At 44.4% G+C, this 21,077-nt stretch overlaps 1 protein-coding gene across 1 annotated transcript in view; it reads right to left on the bottom strand.

Moving 5' to 3' along the window:
* The window catches only part of JAG1 (jagged canonical Notch ligand 1), a 34,926-nt gene extending 13,889 nt beyond the window's left edge, over window positions 1-21,037 (bottom strand). Inside the window, exons 1-5 of the mRNA XM_027883554.1 lie at window positions 20,949-21,037; window positions 19,875-20,180; window positions 8,756-8,807; window positions 3,230-3,484; window positions 2,164-2,224 (exon numbers count right to left, since the gene is read on the bottom strand). Of these exons, the coding sequence (XP_027739355.1) occupies window positions 2,164-2,224; window positions 3,230-3,484; window positions 8,756-8,807; window positions 19,875-20,180; window positions 20,949-21,026 (752 nt within the window). The 5' untranslated portion in view covers window positions 21,027-21,037. The remainder of the gene's footprint in view (window positions 1-2,163; window positions 2,225-3,229; window positions 3,485-8,755; window positions 8,808-19,874; window positions 20,181-20,948) is intronic.
* Between the last annotated feature and the right edge of the window lie 40 nt (window positions 21,038-21,077).

Raw genomic sequence — 21,077 nt, forward strand, 5'->3', positions numbered from 1 at the left:
AAAACAAAACAAACAAACAAAAAAAACCAACCACACCACACAGGAAAAAATCCCTTGAGCCTTACAGCCAAAGATACTACTTTCTTCAAATATCAGCTTCAAAACATAAACAAAACTGGATAAGGCTCTGGGCATTTAGAAAACAAGAAGTTCGATAGCAATTCCAGAAAAAGATGCACAGTAATAATTCCTGTTTAATAATATGTATGCAGCAGTTTCTCATGAGAAATTTAAAGTCAACTTTCCTTGCATAGTGTGATTCATGAGTAAAAATGGTTTTGTTGGCTGGCCTGCATTGAAGAAAGTGACTCTCACCGAAAGGGAAAAGGATATTTTAGGAACGTTTGGAGTTGTCTGTTGTACCAGAACGCAGAGCAGTTTCTGCTGGGATGTTATTTTTAAACCCTGTTGCATTTGTAACATACAGGCTATATGACTCATCAAAACTTAAAAGAGAATAAAATCTTGTTTCTGTGTTCACTTTAAAGATAGTGGTCTGACTTGGCAAGCAGAAGTTATCTGAAAGCACCAGAAGGACAGCATTGTTTCAAGACTATGCAAATCAAGTGTGGGAAAGTTGCACCTTAAGTAAATAAGAGCACTAGTGCATGTCTGGGCAGTGAGTGGGAGGCAAGAGACTTAGAAAGAGAAAGGAAAGGGAAAAAAAAAATCTGGAAACAAAGCCTGTTGTTCTGACTAGGAGACAGCAACCCCTACAAGGCATGTTTATTCTGATGACAGAAGCACAAATCACTGGTAGCCCTGACTGAGTCTCTCCTCTCACCATCTGGCCCCCCAATACTTCCTACTACTTGCTAGGCTCTCTTTCTTTTTTTTTTAATTAAAAAAAGATTTAGTTTTGGTGTTCTGGGGTAAACCAGCTCATATTAGTGCTGCTAAAGGTTAAAAAAAAAAACACTGAAGGACCGACAACAGTCCATCCTGCAGCTGCACTTTCACTTTGCCACAGCTCTTGTGAGGATGAGAGGTTACTTCCTACCTCACTGTCAGAATGTTCCTTGATGATTTTTTGTTGTTGTTTGTTTGCTTTGAAGCATAAGTTACAGGGACAGAGAGAACAAATTAACCAGTGTGGCTATTCTGGCTGAATTCTTTATACAACAGTCTGCCAGACACCCCAGATTGGGTTCCTGTTTGAACTCCACTCCATGAAAAAAGTTTCCAGCCACAGAGAATCCACCAATATGCCTGTCAGGTAGAGAAATTACTTTCTATTCCTTCAGTCTACTGAGTCTTATTCATGAATACCCAAACTTTAGTTTTAACCCTTCCTACACAGGATCAATATCAACCTTTGGTACCCTCAGAGGCCCTCAGCTGTAAACAGATGTGATAAAGGGTTACCTGCAGCAGCTTGGAACCTGCTTGTTGATAAAGAATATCCACATTTAATATCCACTAACCCTCTAAGGCGAAGGGAGAGAACCTCCCTGCGCTGTAAATATATGTTGCGCATTTTAAGACATTCCAAATATTTAGTTGTTGGGTTATGGGTAAAATCTGCTTTTCATTGTCTCCTTGCCAGGACAGAATGGACTTCAAAGCACGGCAGCAAAATTCAGCATTCATGGAGCCTACTGACAAGATTTCATCCCAGCCATTAACCTCTCAGCACTCGGAGCCTGGCTCACAATGGTAAAGGAACCCAGAGATTTAACTAATCCCATTCTAAAGAATGCTTGACTTTTGCCTACTGATGGAAGAAACCTGGGGGTGGGAGGGAAGAAAGGGGAAACAGTGAAAGGGAGAAGGGGAGAGAAAAGCCACACTGTACTTCAAGCTTGAGAGTTGAAAAAGCCTGTTAATCAGGCTGGGGGGAAAAAAACATACCCAGAAAACATTTGCACTATTTATGCAGAAACAATTAGTTAGTGCTCATTAGGCAGCATTCACACGATTTATCCCATACCCCTCTTCCCCCCCAGTGCCACCATTTCACAAACCAAAAGCTTCTTAAAATTATCAGTGCATTAAAAGCCTGCTCCCCCCTTATTCTGGGCAAGTCAGCATGAATAATGTGCCTTGGTCAAAAACACAACTCCCAAAACACCCTCCCTGCCCAATCCTATTGTGTTTAGCATCACTTGTTTAATTAGTTGGGAAGGGGTGAGGGGGAAACAAGGAGGGATAGGAAGCATTTACCTGCACTCTCCTGGAATTGTGCAAGAACCATGCTTGGGGCTACATCCCTGACGACAAATAGCTGTTAAAACAACAAAAAAATAAGAGTATCAGCACAATATCAGCAGCTGCCGCTTCCGGCACCTTCACACTCGTGGGAATGTTTTAATCTCTAACCACCATTGTAATCCTACTAAATCCAAGGTTTTAACAAGTCCCTCGTATCAAATCTGTGGGAAGGAAACCCAAGGTGGGTGACTCTCTGTGATAGGAAATATATCAGCTTTTTCTTTTTATAGGAAGTCGTTCCTCTGGCTTTGCAGAGGAACCGTAGCTGGTGCTGCTCAAAGAGCTGTTTCTGTGCAGGAGAAACCATCCCACCCCAGAGAGCTCAGGGCACTTCTAGACTACAGGTTGCCTTTCTCTGTCTGCTGCAGGTGAACTGGGCCACTCTCCCTGGCTTCACATCCAATGCAAACCAACTTCTGACTACTCTGGGTTTAGTTTTGGCCATGTTTCTGAACACATGGGATATTAAGATGAGCATCGATTCAAATTGCAGGTAAACTCAAGCCAGCAAGACATGCTGGTAAGTCTGTTCCTAAGTCCTGTTTTCTCCTTCTGAAACTACTTAGGAAGTTGCCATTCCCAAATAAACATGTTGAACATGATCTCAGGTAGAACAAACAGCCTGGGACTTTTCAAACGCCAAAGCATAACACTTGCCAGGTCAGCTCTAAAACAAGTCTCTCCTTCCTGCTTGTCTTGAAGTTCTGCACCAAAGGGGAAATCCTTTTTGAAGTCAGCAGCAGAACTCCCATTGAAGTCAGTGGGCTGGGTTTTCTTCCCAAGGGCAAAGATGCGGATAATCAGAGAAAGAACACATCTGCTAAGTGCCCAGTACTCGTCAGAGCTCTCAGAGATTTTAACACCAGGCAGAAACCAATCTTCTGCTCCTGGTTCTCTGTGTCAGAGCTGCCCCACCAGTCCCCTGGCCCTGCTGTCTGCACTGACTGACCCGGATCCGATGCCCTCAAATCCCACCCGAGCCCAGCGGTCACCTGGGGGCTGAGCGTTTGCCACAAACCTTTGTTGCACTCTGGTCCCATCCAGCCTTCCAGGCAGGTCTTGTTGCCGTTCTGGTCGCAGGTGTGGTGAGTGAAAAAGTCGTCCCTCGGTCGACAGAACTTGTTGCAGCCGAAGCCGTAGTAGTGCTCCGCACAGGTCACCCGGATCTGATACTCAAAGTGGGCAGCTCCTGTATTGTGTTTCAAAGTCTGCCACTGGCGGCTGGGATTGATCATTCCAGAGTGGGAAGCCTTCTCAATGATGCGATCGGGATCTACGAGGATCGTCAGAGGAGATGTCAGAGTTAAAAGTGCGTTTAGGTATCGTCATTAACTCCCACATCACAGCTCTGCAGCTTCACAGGCAAGACTCTCTGAGGCAGCCGGTTGGTTTTATTAATTTTCTGTTTTAGAGAGTCAGATAAGGCTGCCCTGGGGCTACAAACCATTAAGTGAAACACGCACGCAGCGTTATCAAACCCAACAAAGCTTGGAATCAAAAGAGACTGTTCAGTTCCTGCCAATCACTCATCCCTTTTGCAGTGTAAGGGCATCCAGTGAGAATCACACAGCTGTGATTAGGAAAGATTCAGCTGCTTTTGTTTCTAGCTCCAACAGGCTGGTACAAACTGTGGTTTTCCCTGCTGCTCCATTAATGGCACTGGTTTTGTTTTCATACTGGACTATTTACAAAAACATCACACTCCAATAGCCTAATAAAGCCATGTCTACAAACTGAACACAAGCACCACAGAAGGTCTGCAAGAATTTCAAGCTTCCAACTTCAAGACTACCCGAGCTCAGAGCAGAGAACTCAAACTACCGCATCTGTGTGCTACAGATTCCCTGTCTCGCTACAGAGCATTTCAAAGTTTAGGCTTTGCCCATGACATTTAGTTCCAGCAGAAGTCTTCTGGCTTTCAGAGTCCTACAACTGTCTGAATTATGGCTTGAAATGATAATATTTCACATTAGCTCGGAACATTGTATATATCTGTGGTATTTCACTTTGTAGTCCAGGTCTTGTGACTTAAACGATCTGACACTGCCTTACGACCTGCTGCGAGCCAGCACTTGACTGCTGACTGAAAGTTTATCATAAAACAGCCAAAATATCCTCACAGACATAGTTCAAACCCAACAACAAGTACACAGGAGCATGACCCAGCGATGGAAGAACTGTAGGTAGAAGGGCACTTTGCCAGTGATGTGTTAGAAAGCAGCGTGTGAAGTGCTGGCACGTCTGAGTGTTAAGAATTAAAATGTACCGATGTGCAGCTTGTTCTCCCAACAGCTCCAAAAGAACATTGGGGAATTTTACATAAGGCAGAGCTGAAGGCTCATGAAGTCGCTACATAAACCTTAAGATGACACATGGGCAGTTTTTAATCAAAAATAGTTTTAAATTCATTGCTAAGGACTTTTGATTTGCAGCTTTCCAAAAAGGAACTTCCCTACAAGGAACTTCCCTACAGGCTCCTCAAGCCTCAGATACCCATTACTGATGCACCACTAGATCCTAAGCCTGCTTGTCTGCACTTCTGAATTAGTCAAAGCACAACCCCCCAAGAGTGTCAATACCCAGACATCCTGAGCACTTACCCATTTTTGGGGGTGTTCATGGCTTGACACTACAACGTTCATCAAGTGTTTACAGTGTGAAATTCAGGGCAGCAACTTCTTATTCACCTTCTGGTATTTCTGGTTCTTTCATATTTTCTATTTAAATCAGTTTTTATTATTCACTGGCACTAAGCCCCCAACCCCACATCTATGTGTCAGACTTTCAAATGCAGGCAGGCCTTTATTAATTTACATCCCATTCACAAGTTACGTGGATGCCTAAGGACTTCTCCACACTGGTACATCCAGAGCAATATCATGTCCTGCATGTGCAGGTGTAAGGCTCTGAGATCTCATCAGCGAGATTATTGACTAATTCTGAGAGGCACTTAAGCAGATACATATCTACTCCTCCTGAATGGGGCCAGCCTGGCAATTAGAGCTCCACTCAGGCGTGCTGGAGGTGGCTCTGCTGCACTTGCCAGGATACACCCCATCCACAGCACAGCTGGAAAGCAAATGCACTTCCCAAAATATCCAGTGTGCATGGAGACATCCTGCCTCTTGGGAGTAAAACACTTTATCTCCCATAAGAGGCAGGAGAAAAAGGGGAATGACACTCAGTTGTGCAAAGCACCACCACCCCTCCCCACACACACACACTCACTCTTGCTTTTCCAGTCTTTTCCTGTTCCCCACTGGGAACATAGCACTGACAGCTATTTCAGTCCCTGGCACCAGAAAGGCAGTTGCCTTGGAAAAGGGATCTTTGCTCTTGTCTCTGCGCTATCATTCCTCTCCAATCTGCCAGCTCATTAGGAAGCTCGTCCTTGCTGAACATCTACGGCATCTCACTCCAGCCAGTCTCTTTGGAGACCTTAACCACAAGCTGAACTCAAATGGGAACACCCTTATAAGTCCTCTGGACTTGATTATTTTGTAAGGGCTCAGATGAAACCCAGCTGCAATTTCCCCTTGGATCCTGGATAAAATGTCTTCCCTTTGATACGCGTTACAAAACTAAATCCATCCATCCAAATTCAAGCGAGGTCTCCCAGTTCTAAGATCCCTTTCCATCAGCCATCACCCACAGTTTTCACAATGAAGCCTTGGCATGTTCCTTCTTGTACAAAACCTTCTCCACCCTTGCCTATTCCCACTTACACAAGGGTGCTGACCCAGACTGCAGGGCAGGCGTTGCAGCAACCCTGCCATTCTTAGCCTGCACCAACCCCGCTGGAAGTTTTAGAGGAAGCAATCCCAAGGCAGTAGACTGGCTAAGTAAATAAAAAGCAGCAGTCAGCCAGGCTTGAGGGAAAGGGATCTTCTGAACTCCCCTGCCATCCTCTGACTCAGAACCCCATGCTTTGATAGGAAGGTTAGAGGAAGCATTAACCCATTAGGAATTGATGAAGTGGAAGAGAGAGGCTTTCTGTACATCCTGAGCTTCTGCTCTGCGCTGTCACAGAGTCTGCTGGTTTCATTCACTCCTTGTGGCTACACTTCAAAGCCATTAATCTCTCTTTTTTATTCACTGGGCAACTGTATCAAAGGTTTTAGGCACAAGGAAATGAGATTTTCACTGCCCACCTTTGCTTTTCAGTGCCCCATTGTCTGGAAATTATAACTATGCAGCATCAGGAAGCAAAAACAACAACAATAACAAAAAACCCCAGACTCCTCCGAGCAGTTTGGGTGGCCAAGGACACCACAGTTATTTTTGAAAGACTTTGTTTCAGACAACTTCCAGCTATGGCTTGGTTTACATTGTGCTGAAGTCTCTTATGCCCGACTGGAATTCACATGCAACTGATACCAGTAATTTACAACAGCTCTTTGCCATAGTTTGAGATGCAATGTCAGCCCCATTAGCTTTATGTATGAAGCAACAGTAGCAAGATGGCAACCAGACAAGAACCAGAGTAAGAAAAACCATTTGAGTTGAATCTTGGCTCCAACAAAGCACGATTCTCATCAGCTTCAGCAGGGCCAGAATTTAACTGCGAGCCACTCTTGGAAGTGAGACAAGAGAGAGTATGTGGTAAAGGGAACGTAGGAGGAGTGGAATGTTGAGAGGGGAAGGAAGCATCCACTCCAGGATCTCCTAACAACTGCACTGATCAGGGGATGCTAGAGCTAGTGAGAAGTTACACAAAGCTTCCTAAACCCACTTTCATTGCTGAGAGCTCTCACAGGGTCCTTACAATTCAGTGGCAATTACGGTAAAAGAAAATCCTGGACATCAAAAAAAACCCACTCATCACATTATCCGATGACAATTGTTTAGTTCTAATCACTTTCTTAACTAGTTCTTCAAGACTTATGGGAAAGCTGACTGTAAGTCAAGCAATGAGGCACAAAGGAACAGCTTTGTGCAGTGCATTGACCTACAGATGGATAAGTGACAGCAAAGCTCGAGCAGGAATGCAGATCAGGAACATATGCAAGAACATGTCTGCACTTGGTCAAATGCACTGCTGAGAAATGAGGCAATTTTGTCTGAAGACAATTGTACTTCCAGAACATGAAAGCAAAGAAAGGGTTCATTGTGTAGCTTTGGAAATGCAGTTGTTTCATGAAAAAAGATGAGCTCTAATAATAGTAGAAGTGGCAGAGACCCAGTCTGAAGGAATTCTCAGATCCTACTATAAACACGACTTTCATTTTGAACTCAGGCATCTCCCATGTTTAATCCAACACTGCTGCTGCAGCATCTGTTTTCTTCTCCTCCATAAAACACTCCATAGCCAAGAAGTGTCCCAGCCACTGCTCCACAACTGGGCTAGAGCCTGGAATCACAGGTACTGCCCCAGTGCTGAACGCGGCTGGTTGAGGCAATCCCTGACAGCTTACACGGATCAACTGCAATGGACAACTGCTTTTCTGGAGCTAGAAACTAACAGGACATCCCATGTATATTTAAAAAAAAAAAAAAAAAAAAGAACTGCACGGAGAGGGTCCCAGATTCAAAGGCCACTGTGCATTTCCACAAGGCCTTTCTCTCAGGAGGTGTGAAGCCCATTTCATTCCTGCCTGGCTGTCACCTGCCGTTCCTAAGTGGACTATAAGGAGCTGCCCTAAGATTTCTGGGAGATGGGCCACAGTGCTGCTGCTTCCTCCTTGAAGGAAAAGGCTTGTTGTGTCAACACAAGCTTCATGGGTTCAGATTCACAATCTCTCCTGTGGCTTTTTCCACATGCTCCATTCAGGCCTTAGAGTGCAGTTACAGCTATTTTTGCCCACCTCCTTCAGTAACAGCAGGCAAAAAGCAGAACAGCTCATATGCCAAGAGCCCCTCGACAGCTTCCTCTGCCAACAGGAAAAGCTTTGCAGAACCTTTCTGAGAGCAACCAAAAACATTCCAGGCAAAGGATTCCCACCCTTGATTTCCAGCCAGCTCTAGCAGGTCGTGTTTGGTAAATATTTTTCAGCCCCCGAGTATAAATCCCTAGACATCCAACTCCCAAGGAAAAGATGGCAGTCACTCCTATTTGTCATCTACAGTCATTACATGGATATCTAGACCAAGTTTTATGGAGATTTTATGTTTTTCTATTTTTTTTTTTGAGCAGCACATTCACTTTTCAGAAGTATAATATAGTTTATAGAGAAGTCTCAAGTGAACAAGGCTTAGGCTTCTGAATATGATTCCTAATTAAAAACAAAAAAGAAAAAAAACCCAAACAAAGAAACCTGAATAAATCCCTTGGCTTTTACTCTCCCTAAGGAGAAAGAAGGAATTAACAGCATCTATTTTTAGGCAAACTGCTGGTGCCTAGGTGAGTGAGCTACTCATCCTCTGCAGGCAAAAAGGGAGACAGGCTGCTGCAGAGCCTGGAGGAATCGCTCCAAATTGTTTGGTGAGAACTTTTCCCTCTCCCTGTGCTCTAATTCACAACAAGCTGGTTAAACTCCCAGAGGCCTTTCGGTGCAGGGGAGGTAGAGGTGTCCAAACCAAGTGAACCAGTGGAGTGAATACTTACTCGTGGAGTTATCATTGTAATCCCATGCCTCCACATGCAATGTGTAGGATCTCTGCAAAACAGAAATAAGAGTTAGTTTCAAACCCACGCATGACTTAAGAGAAAAAAACAAAACAAAACAACAAAAAACAAGGGACAAATCCCCAATTTTAATTAAAAAGAAAAATTCTGGTCTCTGCCCCAAAGCCGAACACTTGGGAACATAAATAGGCAAAAGATTATACTTGAGGCAAACATGATCTTCTCAAAAGCCCCTAAGCTACCTTATCCAGTCTGACCTAGGAGACCTTTCACCTTGGATAGCTCATCTTTGTCATCGTGAAAGCATCTTACGTGCTTAACCGGGAAGCACAGCCTTTGACACTGCAGCGCCCGTGGAGGAATGGCACATGGAGGACACAAAGCACTGGGATAACACGGCAGCAAAAAAAAAGAAAAAAAAAAACACAACAAAAACCCCACTCTCAAAAAGCTGCTTCAAAAGAATTTCAGCTACAGAAAGGCAGTCTTGATGTCCCCCTTCCCCCAAGCCATCCTGAAAGCAAGAAGTGTTGCTAAGATTACCGTGCCCTGCCTTGACAGCGCGATCTCCAGGGACTTGGCTTTTCAGCACCCCCTTTGAAAGCTTTGTCTGCACGAGGGGCATCGCAGCTCCCACAAGTATCAGGTAACTGAGGGAAGAACTGATGGATACGGGAAGGGGGTGGGGTGAGAGAGAAGCTTTGTAAAACAAAGGCTAAGAGCGGGCTCTTTGGAGGAGCAGGGAAAGCGAAGGCGCACTATCCACCCCGTGTCACAGTTACAGATGCTCCAAGCTGCCAATGAGCTCTCCAGCACTCCAGTAATAATAATCATAAGCATAAACCGACTGAAGTGACTCCATGGGCTGGAAAGGTGCCAGCTATTACATCTAAGCCACCTTTATCTTCAATCCTAACTTGAGAACAAGGGCCATTAAAACATCTTCTCCTCCTCCAGCTCCACTCCGAGATATTATTATCCAAGCTGTATCTTTCAAAATTGCCGTGTCCAAACTTACACAATGATTCAAAACCAAAACAAAACACCACCCTTCCAAAAAAAAAAAAAAATCGAAAAGTAAAAAGTGTATTAATAACTATAGATAAAACAATAAATGTAACATCTTTCTGGAGAGTACAAGAGCAAAAGAACAAAAACTCTCTGTGAAGGGTTTTGATGCTTTGCCACAGCAGCTGCGCATCGTAAGGTTTATTTCTTCTTAATTGTATCTGTTATCTGCGCTCAGTCACAGCCTTCTCTGGAACAGAAACCCAAATGCAGATCCCAGAGCGAGCTGCTACAAGGTGCAAGGGCAAGGCAGACCTCAGATTCCTTAAGAGGAAAGGAAACAAAAAAGAAGGGGGGGGGGGTAAAAGAGAGAGAGAGAGAGTTGGAGCAGAGCTGCTTTCTCACGACTGGACACAGCATGCAGCCTCTGAATGAAACCCTAGTTTGTGATGGACACCGGCTTGCAATATAGCCTAAATATGTTTCATATTCAAAGCAGACCAGGATTCCATTCTGTTCACTGATAACTGTGGGAAAATGCTTCCAAAAGTAAGCAAAGCTGGGCAAGCCAAGACATGCACCCAAACTTCTGTGCAGAGGCTCCACTGGCCCAATCCACTTTTGGTTAATATTTCATGAAAAGTGATTTGTTACTATTCTAGACCAAAGACTGACAGCTTGAAAGAAACTCTGAAAAGAAAATAAAACGCAACACGATCATCTGACACTGTTTAAAAGAGATTTAAGAAGTCGTTACACAAGTCAGTGGTAAGAGGAGGAAAAAAAAAAAAAAAAAAAAAAAGCAAACCCAAAGCAAACAAACAAAACCAGAATAGAACTCCCGAGCCATATTACAGATGCAGATTGCACTATCTTGGGTGCTTCCTCAGTGGTTTAATTACCAACATTAAGCAGTACAAGCACAACATGTTACTACAAGCTTGGAAAAAAATATTATGATATAGAGAATGAATTATGGCAACCAGCACTACTTCCAATAAAGTTAAGGATGTTTTCCTTTCGGCCTTGCATAATTGTTTTGGAAGATATTTTGTCTAAACTCATAGCAACAGTTCCCTGCTGGTTCTCAGGACTGTTTACCAACACACCTAGCCCTTAAGGAAAGGAAAGGCTGGATCCTCACTCCGAGTGCTACTGTTGCTAGATACTTGTGTGACCACTTTCCAACACCACACAGGAGTTCCTTTAAAAAGAGGAGATGCTTATCTGGATGAAAACAAAATGCGGGGGGAATAGACCTACCCTGGCAATTCCCTTGTTTCCATGTGCCCCCTCTCACCTCGTCTGAGTATTCTAAATGAACAATCTCCATCCTGAGAAGGGATGATACAAAGAATGGCATTTGATCTCTTGGCTCTGTCCCTCTCAGCATGGGGAAAAAAAAAAACCAGACCAAAAGCCCCCAAGACTTTGTGTTCAAGATGGGACACTTTTAAACAAAAGACAGACACCCAGAGCCTCCCTCAACAATCCAACTATCACATACCTCTGGTTAATTCCCTCACTCCCCAAAAAATGCAGTTCTGTGCAAAGTTGAGATTTTTTTTACAAGTGCATATCATCCCCACTCTATAGATCAACGATTCAGATATCTCAGGAATGAACTGCTTACAGCGTGGAGGTTTAAGTTTTCCCATGCCCATAGATGACCTCTGCCCATCTTTGAATAAATATATATATATCCAGACATGAGAATTCCACATCGTGCACCTTATTCCATCAAAGCAATGTCCCTGGCAACAAGGCAGCAGTGAACTTTCCAGAGTCACACCCAATTAGCCACTGTAAACCTGAGCTTGACCAGAAGGCAGGGATTGTGGCTGAGGAGGAAAGGCAGCTTGAAAGGAACAGTAAGTCTGTACACTTTGCAGAACTTCCACAGCCCCATCAGCCCAGAGGACTGAAAGGCAGCAAAACTCCTGTGAGTTAAGCCAGGAGAGGATGGAAATGGTCAAGGTCATACTCCAAAATACAAAGCAAGCACCAGTGTGTAGGAGTTATTTTCCTCAATGACAAGACACCATGATTTAGTCTTGATCTACCGATAACACAACCCAAAAAACTGTGAAGACCCTGCAATCCATCAGAAACCATCCCTTTTTAAGGGTCTGAAAGGGCAATGCAACCTCTTTGCTGGTTATTTAAACGAAATGCTGGCAGCTCCTGGTGAGCAGAAGGTGTTTAAAGCTCTCTGCTTGATTACCTTCTTTTCCCTCCCTTCCATCCAGACATCCACCCAAAAGAGGTGCTTTTGTACTTTGGCTTCTAAAGGCTCTCTGCAACTCAGTGGGCCAGGGATAGATTAAAACATCCAGCACTTAGTGAAAGCGCTGCCTCCTTTTTCAAAGAGGCTGCAACCAGTCCAACCTCTTTCCCTCCTCTCCTTGTGGTTAGAGCGTGCAAGAGCTTTGCTGAGCATGTGAAACCATGACTAGACAAATGCAGTGGGAAGTTTGCATCCAGAGCGCTGCGCCTGCTCCTCCTCTGCCAAACAAGGAGAGCAGGTTAAGCCCAGAAACGTTCTCCTCACGCTCTGCCAGCCACGCTCAGCTGTGAGGAGCAGTTTGAGAAGGTGCTCACACCCTGTCTGCGTCCCAGGGGCGGCCAGGACACTGTCACAGCAGCACACAGCTCACCGCCAGCAGGGCTGGCAACCTCCTCCCTACAGCTGGAAGGGGGTGGGAGAGGGAAGAGGGAAACTGAGGCACGTTCCAAAGTGCCCAGGGGCATCTCTGAGCAGGGTTAAAGCCAGTCACAAACCCACTTCCTCTAAACATCAGCAGGACTTTCACTTGGTACCTCTCTCATGTACCATGACAAGCGCATGTACCATGCTCTACAGTGCCATCACACCACCAACTTTGACAACTCAATGTTCCTTCAAAGGAGTTAAAGGCTCCTCATCCAGATGATATGGGGGAAAAAAAACCTCAAAACACTCAAGACTTTGGGTTCAAGATGGGACACTTTTGAACAAAAGACACTCCAAGTTTCAGAAGAGTAGCAACAAAACATATTTTGGAAAAGGAGGAAAACCACTTAACCCTCTTAACCTTTTGTCAAATGGAACATGATCAGGAAGCTCTTCTTTGGGACAACCTACGTAAGGACGAGGCAACACCCTGCAAAGCTGTGACTCTCCCCACTCTGCCTACAGAAACCCAGCCCAAGCCATGGCAGTGTCACGGCCGAGAGCTCAGCTGAACCCCGAGCAGGCAGCCCGGCCAAGAGCCTCATCAGAATCTGCCCCCACAAAAATCACAGCTCACACAAAAACACAGCTCCTTTAGCCTTCCTTTTGAGTAGCTCCCTCAGTGCTGTCAGTGCCAGTAAACACTGCGTTGCCACATAAAGGAGAAAGACATGAAAACAAATTTAACTCTATCAGCAGCTTCCAGGAGAGATTTCCACCCCCCTCATCCTGCCTTGGCACAAGCCAAGGCAGTAAATGAAGTCAAGACCTTCACTGCAATACAGCTGCCACCCTCCTGCCAAATGATGAAGGACACAAAAGTACCGCTATCCAAACTATGCATACGCTTAAGCATCCAGTAAACCAGGCTGATCTCTGATCTGGCAAGCCTGCTGGAATAATGAGTATCCTGTGAATACATAATGTGCTGAAGTTGCCATTGTGTGAAGTAAGTCCATGGTTTGTCTGGGAGCCGAGCAATGCTGAGTCTACTGCTGCTTCCTGTTGCTTGTCCTGTATTAGCATTATTTTTGGATAGGCCCCATTATGTTCTGTAATCCTCACTGCAGTCAGTATGGCCACTCTATTGTTCTTGGTTAATATTAGCAGTCAATGCCTCTGTCTGGGTGGCCGGACTACAATGTATTCCAATCATAAAACTAGCATGGCACTAATGGAACAATGTACTGGGGCAGAGGAGGGGGAGACTTGGGGTCCTCCCTCCTCCCTCCTTTAAAAAAAAAAAAAAAAAGAAAAAAAAAAAAAAAAAAAAAAAAAAAAAAAAAAAAAAAAAAAAAAAAAAGGCAAAGAAGATAAAAGTATAGCAGCTTTCCCTCCCCCCCTCCTTTTTTTTCCCCCCTTTCTTTTTAAATTAATGATTTGAAGTGATCTCAGCTACCAGGGTGCTTCATACTAGAGCAGCATTTTAATCAGCACCTTATCTAGTTACAGAGTTATTTTCTCACGGAGCCCCACTTGTCAAAGAGCAACAGATAGGCCAAAATGTCAATGGTTGCTTTCAAGCTTCCCCAACAAGCAGATTACCTGCTCTTATCAGTCCCCCTACCTGTTTAAAGCATCCCACTGATAATTAAATGCACCAGTTACAAAAGGGTGGCAAGGTTAATAGAGAGAATACCTAGTAGCCAGCCAAGCAAAACAGTCAGGTTCACATGGAGCAAGCCTGAACAAGAAGCCTTTCTACTTATTTACCTAAGTGCCTAAGAACTGGGTCGAGCTGGTGAAGGACTCTCGATGTTTGACTATTTACAAACCACTTTAACCACTTCTATCCACTTTTTGCAGTTTCTTCTGAATGCTACAAGAATAATGGGTGTAATTTATGCTGCAGAGCAGTGACCACAGGACCAGGAGCTCCACAGACTAAGGAGAAATGAACACAACAGCTTCTAGTTTTGACATCTTTCCCTGTGTTAAGGTGTACAGGTTACCAGTTAAATTATTAGAACTGAGCCAATCAAACTTCTACTCATCAACAGAAATTCAAAGGCAAGTCTAATTTCAGTTCTAAAACACATCCTTTCATTTGTATTATCTACCCTTCGAAGCACTTTTAAGAACTGTAGCTTAAGGCTCTTGTTCTGCAGGGCATCAGAACTCCATTAAGAACTGAAGCTGGGATAAACAGCTCAGATCCAACTTCCCCAGCTTCAGAACCAGCTGACTTCCATTCCAGCCTCCAGCCCCACAGTGGAGCAGTGTGTTCCCTTGCCTGAGCTAGAACCGCGAGCATAAAGCATCAATTTTCTGCAATTCATTTTCAGACATGCTGACTTCCAGCTGCATAAACAAGCTGACAGTGCTGGATGTATGTAGTCTGAGAAAGTTTAGGAATCAGCCTCGGTGCCAGGCCCAGTCCAGCTGCCACTGAAGTTAAACTGGAGGAGGCCTTTATTCTAACAAGAACAAAAATTCTGGGAGCGGGCAGGATGAGGAATTATTTTTAGACATATTATGGTAATAGAGTCAAATGGATTTAGCAGGGAGATGAAGTTCTGAACTGGCTGGAACATAAATAACTCGTAAGAACATGTAAGAGGCCCAAAAACTCCGAATGGATGCATCACTTCTCTGCAGCCCTGGGAAAAAAACCAGCCTTGTGATGCTAATTATGCTTCAGATGTCACTTAATACTCCCAGCTCTGTGCTGGATAGTAATCCTAGGCAAAACACAGCACTTTGAGTGCTGAAGATTTAATCTTAAATTATTAATTCAGCAATAAATGACAGAGTGTGGCTTTGATTAATATACATTTTGTTATTACAAAAATTCCTTCTGATCTGCCCATGCTCCACCATGACTTATCGTGAATTCTTCAAGAAAAGCTCCAACATTTGCTTCTACAAGTTTTCAAAAAAGTTAACTGGAGGAAAAGAAAAACAAAATCAAATCCCAAATTTTAGTCTCATGACTGTGACATATTGGGTTGAAAACCAAAAAAAAAAAAAAAAAAAAAAAAAAAAAAAAAAAAAAAAAAAAAAAAAAAAAAAAAAAAAAAAAAAAAAAAAAAAAAAAAAAAAAAAAAAAAAAAAAAAAAAAAAAAAAAAAAAAAAAAAAAAAAGAAAAAAAAAAGGCAGCTGAATGAAGTGGTATTTTTCTCTCAGATTCAAAAGGCTGTTACTTTAATATCAGCTGCAGATTTGTATTTTGGAAGCCTCTTGTATCAAGAGAGGAGGGAAAAAGTTCACAAAGCTTAAAAAATACTAAAGCTCTTTCATCATGTCTTTCTAGCCAGAAAAAACAATGCCTACCCAGAAAACATATTTTACATCTTCAGGAACCAGCAGCACTAAGGTTTGTCATTAAAACAGGGGAAAGGCTGACTATTTTATTTTTTAGCATAAGGTTGAAACAAGACCTTCAAAACTCTTTTTAATTGTATTTTATGCTAAACTCCTTCAGGTGCTGGAGGGTTTTTTTCCACCTCAGTTGTTTCCTGGTGTGTTGGTACAATTGGCCCCAATATTAAATAATTACAAGGATCATAATTTCAGGATAAACAAGCTGTTTGAAATTGGAGCTGTGCATACCAAAGGAATTGCCAAGTTTGACCTTCTTACTCACAGTCTCGCCAAACCCCCAAAAGATCTTTCTTAACATAAAAGCAAAGTTTGGTGCTAAAGTTTTGCTTAGTTAATTGATGCTCAGCTGCCCTAAGGTACAGCACACATCACACTTTGGGTTCTTTAAGACAGCCAGGAGATTTGATTGATGTCAGAGAAGAGCATGTGTCTGCCATGAAACAAAACTTGTTGAGACAGACTTTTACAAGTGGAACATGGAAATTCTTTTGTTCCACGCTTTTTTTTATATGGCTTCATAAAGCCAAGCTTGCCTGTCAGGAAAGTCAGTGATGTCTCAAAATGAATGCACAGAGGAAGCCTAAGTCCATTTTTTTTTCTTTTTTTTTAAATCATCATCACTATTGTTTCAATTTATTGAAGAATTACCAGCTACTGCAGGGGCAGCTTTCTGATCCACTCCAGTTCCTTTATGCTGCCCTGCTGCCCTGTCTCCTAGCAACTTGCTCAAACCTCCCATCACTTAAATTAATTCATGGCCCACCATCTCCACACCCATTACTCACAGGGGGACGTATCAAAACTGACAAGAGCAAACCACATGAGTTATTAATAAGACTCTGACACTTCAAATCTACATTACAACTACAAGCCCACTCTAACAATACATTTAAAGCAGCCCATTCTCTCTCCTTCTTCCTCTCCTGCCTGATGAATAAAGGCCTCTAATGCAATACACCTATTTTTCACAAACAGCATAAGGGGGCAGCTTGACATGGGAAAAGGGTTTTGTAATTTTCTTTTTTTATTTTTTTAAAGTAGTCAAGGCAACAAGACTTCTTAATGTTACCGACTTGATCTGCAACATCCAAGAAAAGCCTCCCTCAGAGAGCAGAACACAAGCAGAAAGTATTCGGAGATGGGCGTGAATTTTCAAGAGCATTATGATTAACATTTTGGTCTTGCTCTTATTACCTTTACTACAATTTTCAGCTGAGTGCATTCAAAGTCATCTCTCATGAGTAGCCACCTGGGTAGATGCAATGCTAACCTCAAGCTTTTACTCAAGTCCACTGTATTCAACCACCTAAAGAAGTTGGTTTTTTTTTTTAAAGCTCTGAAATTTCAGCATCAGCTTGGAGTTGACTAATTAAGTTTACTGCTCTATCCTTACAGCTTTGAAAACGCCTCAAATGATTTGTGTACACAATTTTAGGACAAATAAGAGCTTTGCCACATTAGATATTCTTTTGTTCAAGTGCCATTTGGAAGTCACAATGGCCAGCATAAAAGCTGTGTCCCTTGGAAGCTAAAGCTGGGAAGGCAGGCTTGATAATTGCAAACAGATTCTCATCAGAGTCTCAAAAAGTGCATTTCTGCATGGGAATAAGCAAGAGTTCGGTTCATAAGGCTGGAATTTTTAGAATAGAGTGTCTGAACTTGTCGAGTTTTACACATTTCAAAGGCTGCATTGGCGTTTTGCTGCTGCTGCTCCAGGATTCCAGTGCTGAATTAGATTCAGCAGGACAATAGAAGCATTTCTTTTACTGAGATGCAGACAAGCTTAGGAAACTTCTCCCAGGGTTTCCACCCCCCCAAAACCCACCCTCTACACACAGATTTCCCTTCCCAGCCCTATGAAGAGAGGGGTTGTTGGAAGCAACACATTAAGTTTTCACACCATTTTTATATACACATCTTCACATTCAGGGCACTCGAATTACTGGGAGCAGAGAAGGGGGTTAGTTAAAAAAAAAAAAAAAATCCTTGATATACCTGACTTTTCAGAAAAAGTGAAAATCTGCAACACAAGCACTACAGCCACTGGCAGAGCTTCAAATACCTCAGATTTTTACAAAGCCCTTTATCCCTTTGATGGCATATTTGATAACAGTTTTATCTCATTTCATGTTCAGGAAAAAAAAAAAAAAAGAAAGAGAAAGAAAGGAAGGACTTGTCCTTCCAACAGAGAATACTTTTGTTAACTCTGCTATTGTACTTTGTAATACTATCTCCTTAAAAACGGAGACTTAATTTCTCCCTTGTGCCTCTTCAGCCCTCGATATTCCACAAGTCACAACTGACAGAGCAGGCAGGTAGGAGGCAGCACAGGACACTTGAAGAACACATGGCTGCCTGCAGCACTTGGCGGCAGGACTACAAAGTGGGTGTCTACACCGCAACTGGAGCAGGAATGCTTTTGGGGCGGGCTTTTCCATCCCTTCACCCCCCTCCCCCCCCCAAAAAAAAAGTCCAGGCTCTCCCAGCAACAATCAGCCCTTATCTAGGAAGAGCCATGCTTTGGAGGGAGTGGAGAGTCCACCCCGGCAGCAGGGAGAGTGGCAGAGGATGGGAAACAAGATTCACCCCTCCCCTGGTGCACGGAAGGGCCCTCCTCCCCTCGCAAAAATGACCTTAGGCATGTAGGTTAGGATGACTGGATTTACAAAACTGCTGAGCATCAACATAACCCAAGGCAGTTGGTGGGAAACTGTCTGCTCAGCACCTTTGGAGAAGGGGCGTGTGGGGGGAAACAGTTTGGTTTCCTAGGTGATCTCTAAATATTAAAAGTTTCAGGAGCAGAAATTTGGGAGCTTTCGGTGCTTGCACTGCAGCATCCCAGGGAGACACCTCAAAAGCCAGACTGTCGGTGTGCACAGGACCCCTTTCCCCAGATCAGTCACCCTCAGTTTTTGCTCGCCTGCTGGGCACGAAAACGGGGCACCTCCTGCCATCCCAGGCCATGGCACTCTTCCATGGCCACAAATCCCATGTCCCCAGAGCCTGCATGTGTCTCTGTCCCAGCTGATGGCCATTTCAGAATGATGGTCCTTGCTTTCTGCGCAGGGAGTTGAGGGCTCCTCTGCAGAGCTGACCATCAGAGATTCAAGCCCCCTGAGCACCCAGAAGAAACAGGCAGCACTGATGTCTGAGTGTTCTTTTCACAGCCAAAACCAAAGCAGGATTGCTAGTGAAGGACTGGGTCACCCATCCTCCATCTCTGCTCTGCAGAGCTGACCAGCGTTTACTACAGTGGACAACACTGGAAAAGTGCCTGGCAAAGAGTCCCACCTCCTTGAGCCACGGAGTTTTGCACACAACTAGAGGGAAGCAGAATCCATGGACCACAGAGGCAGGTAGCCAGGAAAGGTGTGCTGTGGAGAGGAGTGAGTGAAGTGGACCAAAAGCTAAGGCCAAGCTTTTCTCAATCTTTACCTCCCGGAGTCTGCAAGTCCCTCAAAACACAGCCAGCTTCCCAGGGAAGCTGGCAGCTACTTCACCAAGAGCAGCTACAGCAGCTCCCATCCACACCGTGCAGCGCAGGGAGATTTCCCCTTGGGAGAAGCAGGAAGCCTTCCCAAACACGCTCCAGGGAAGGAGGCCAGCGATGACACACACTTTTCACACGGGATCCCTCTACAGCCCCTAACCCACTGCTCTTTTGGCTTAAGCCCAAGACTTCACTGGTTAAGAAAAAAAAGAAAAAAAATGAACTTCTGACCTTCTAAATCTCAAGAGACTTATTCATGCTGTAAAGTGCAGAGATACTGGGTTTGCTTCCCTGACCCATTTAGATCCCCCTCACTGCACATCTGACTTTCAAATTTAACAGGCTGTGCATTGTGAGCCCCAGGGAACGAAAACAAAAACACCACTACATTTTACTCATTTCTGTGCTGCGGATTCCCGACGCTCTTGCCAAGATGCCTTCTTCTCCCTCCCCAATCCCGGTCCCTCTTCCCCCGGCACAAGGAGTTAGAGCTCAGCACACTAAAGACATCTCAAAGAGCACCGTCCAACAGAGGCAGAGCCAGAGCAGGCCACGCAACTCACCGGCCAGGCGAAGCTGAAAGGGATAACGATCCGGTTCTTTTCATTATTCCGGTTGTACTTTAAATTGAAGGTATTCCCTCCGATGACAGGAGTGGATTTGGATCCGAAGCTGCAAGGACCGCCAACACTGACCCGCGATTGATACTCCTTCAGGCAAACTTTAAAGTAGGTGTCACACTCATCTCTGGTGCATTTTTTATCTCCTGGGTTTCGGGTGCCATCGCAGCAATTTCCATTTTGCAGTTCACCATTCACATTTTGCATGGATAAGATCTCCAACTCGAACTGTCCCGACGCTAAAGTCACCTGTTAATCCCAAGAAACAACCGGAGGAAAAAAAAGGCAAAAAAAGAAAGAAACAAGAAACAGTTACCTCACTTTTTTTCTCCAAACAATCTAAAACTACACTACAGATAGGAGAAAGTAATTTTAGGCGTGCTTTCAAGAAGCACACGCATAACATTAAAAATAAAACAAAGCCAACCACTCCAAGCTTTTCCCTATCAGAAGGGCTCATAAATCATCCCAACTAAATAACGCCGTTAATGCTAAAATAGAACCTCAAGTGCCAACTCCAAAAAAACCAGCGGGAGGAAAGCTTCCAAGTCGTTAGGAAATAAAACTAAACCAAGCCAAGAGTGCATACGGGAGGGCAAACCCAACAAAACGATGTAGCTAATGCACACCCTGGAAAGGCAATCGAGCAACCCCTCTGCTCCTCCGGGGTGCAGCTGAGCCGGAGCTGCCCAGCTGAGACTCAGACCCTGCTCATTAGTCACCCCAGCAATTAGGCTCATTAAAAATAATAATAAAAAAAGAGAAATTAAAAAGGGATAAAAAAGGGGGGGAAATAAGTAATTTCAGGGAGAAAAACCCGCAGTAATAGCACTTTTTATTCCCGGGGAATTAAGCCTTGCTGCAAGGCGCACTCCTGCAGAGAGAAGTTACAGGGCAGCAGCTCCGCTCCGGCCGGAGCGGCTCTGCAAGGAGCGCCTCTCCGGGCTTCCCAAAACCCGTCTCCCGCAAGCACTCCGGGAAAGCGCCGGGAATTCCCGGGTGTGCCCAGGTACGTACCTTGTCCCGCAGCGCCAGGAGCAGGGTGAGGGTGAGGATGGAGCACGCCGCCGCGGCTGCCCGCCGGGGCGCACGCATGCCGCCCGCCGCCGCCGCCGCGCTGCCCGCCCGCCCGCCTGCAGGGCCGCC

This window comes from Empidonax traillii, unplaced genomic scaffold (assembly GCF_003031625.1).
Source record: "Empidonax traillii isolate 1590-97213 ecotype Southwest subspecies unplaced genomic scaffold, ASM303162v1 scaffold128:size1411021, whole genome shotgun sequence".
Taxonomy (NCBI): Eukaryota; Metazoa; Chordata; class Aves; order Passeriformes; family Tyrannidae; genus Empidonax; species Empidonax traillii.